Source organism: Zerene cesonia, chromosome 5 (genome assembly GCF_012273895.1).
Source record: "Zerene cesonia ecotype Mississippi chromosome 5, Zerene_cesonia_1.1, whole genome shotgun sequence".
Taxonomy (NCBI): domain Eukaryota; kingdom Metazoa; phylum Arthropoda; class Insecta; order Lepidoptera; family Pieridae; genus Zerene; species Zerene cesonia.
This window is the reverse complement of record NC_052106.1, coordinates 8,304,165-8,305,713: the sequence shown is the minus strand read 5'-3', so window position 1 is coordinate 8,305,713 and position 1,549 is coordinate 8,304,165. Positions and strand designations below refer to the sequence as shown.

The 1,549-nt window shown below is 41.9% G+C and overlaps 1 protein-coding gene across 8 annotated transcripts in view; it reads right to left on the bottom strand.

The window, feature by feature from the left end:
* LOC119839964 (COP1-interactive protein 1) overlaps positions 1–1,549 on the bottom strand; it is a 53,565-nt gene that overhangs the window by 5,718 nt on the left and 46,298 nt on the right. For all 8 annotated transcript variants that reach the window (XM_038366424.1, XM_038366426.1, XM_038366429.1 and 5 more), the window contains 2 exons: positions 1,092–1,285; positions 757–856 (listed from right to left, as the gene is read on the bottom strand). In XM_038366424.1, coding sequence (XP_038222352.1) covers positions 757–856; positions 1,092–1,285 — 294 coding nt within the window. The remainder of the gene's footprint in view (positions 1–756; positions 857–1,091; positions 1,286–1,549) is intronic.

Sequence of the window (1,549 nt, the reverse complement as noted above, 5' to 3'; positions counted from 1 at the left end):
GAAAAGAATATCATTATCTACAGTATCAAATGCTTTCCTAAAATCAAAGTAGGCGACATCAACTTGAATGCCAGAGTCCACTGCAGGCACCACATTTGACATAAAATTGAGAAGATTGGTTGTAGTGCTAATGTTTTAGTTTTATTGTCAGGGCTTTTTACAATTTCGACCAGGCTCTCGTTTTATATTAAACCGAATGAAAATATACCTAACAAATTAAACAAAAATAATGTGAACAATTTAAGTTTATTATTGAAACATTCAAAGACTTGTATAAAAACTCTAACTACCATTAACCAAATATGACTAAAAAAAAAAATTATTATGACGTTTTTATCTACATGTACATTTTACAATAAAAAAAGCTCATGGTTTGAGTATGTAAATAGAGATTTGCCACGTGACCTTACTTTCTTTTATGCTTTTAAACTTTAAATCATATTAATGGAATTAATACATGAACTACCGACGTTCCTACAAATAGTCCATCTTTGTTTCCGATAATCTACTAGAAGAAATAATTGTCAATAAATAATTATAATAATAAATGAGCACAAATATCTCACCGCTTGCTCTTTGTCGTCGGCGAGCGCGTCAAAACCTTAGAGGCTTGTTCGGTTCACGCTATACCTCGATGATAAATTAAACCAACCATAATAGATGCGAATGTTTAGACACCCATCTCTCTAAGAATATTAATTCACGGTCAGAAACATCTAAATCCCAAGTCCTAGAAGTGAAAAGTATGTGACTCACCGCGTGCGCCAGCCTGTCCTCGAGCTGGTGGATGGTGTCGCTCTGTATGCTGAGCAGCTCGCGCGCCCGCACCAGCTCCACGCCCGCTTCGTGCTTCAGTCTGCAACGGTGGATTAGCTTTAGTCATATTGCAATTATTAACCGTTAAAATCCCTTTGACTATTTATGTTCCGTATTAGAAAAATGGTCACAGACAGTCCTCAGAGGCTGACTAAATGACGACAATTTTCTATATCTCATCTAAGTTTCGCAATCCATTTACAGAGGCGTGAGGCCTCTTCAGATGGCCTAGAGCCTCTGGTGATGTGGGGGAGGGGGGGGAGGGGGGAGCGCACCTGCGCAGGTCGGCGAGCTCGGCCCGGAGCTGCGCGGCGAGCAGGTCGGCGGCGCGCTCGTGGCGCGTGGCGCGCGCGGCGGCGCGCTCGTGGCGCTCGGCCTCGCGCCGCAGCTCGTCGCCGCGCGCGCGCTCCGACTCCACCCTGGACTTCAGCACGAGGATTTCGCTCTTCAAGCGGCTCACCGTCTCCGTCTGTGGGGTACGTTCCATATTACAGCGATCTGTATTTTCGAGAAAATATTCAAGGTCCAACCCAACCGAGGTAACAACAATTTTAATCATTTTCAAAGGTAAAACTAGGTTGGGCTTGAAAATTTAAGGTATTTAAAAAAAAAAACTTCTAACGCTAACTGTATTAATAAGGACTTTAACAAATCGATTTTTCTATATAAGAAATTTAATAAGTCAATCTGTTTTCATTACCCGTTCGTTAAAAACGGGAGTAACGAAAAACGG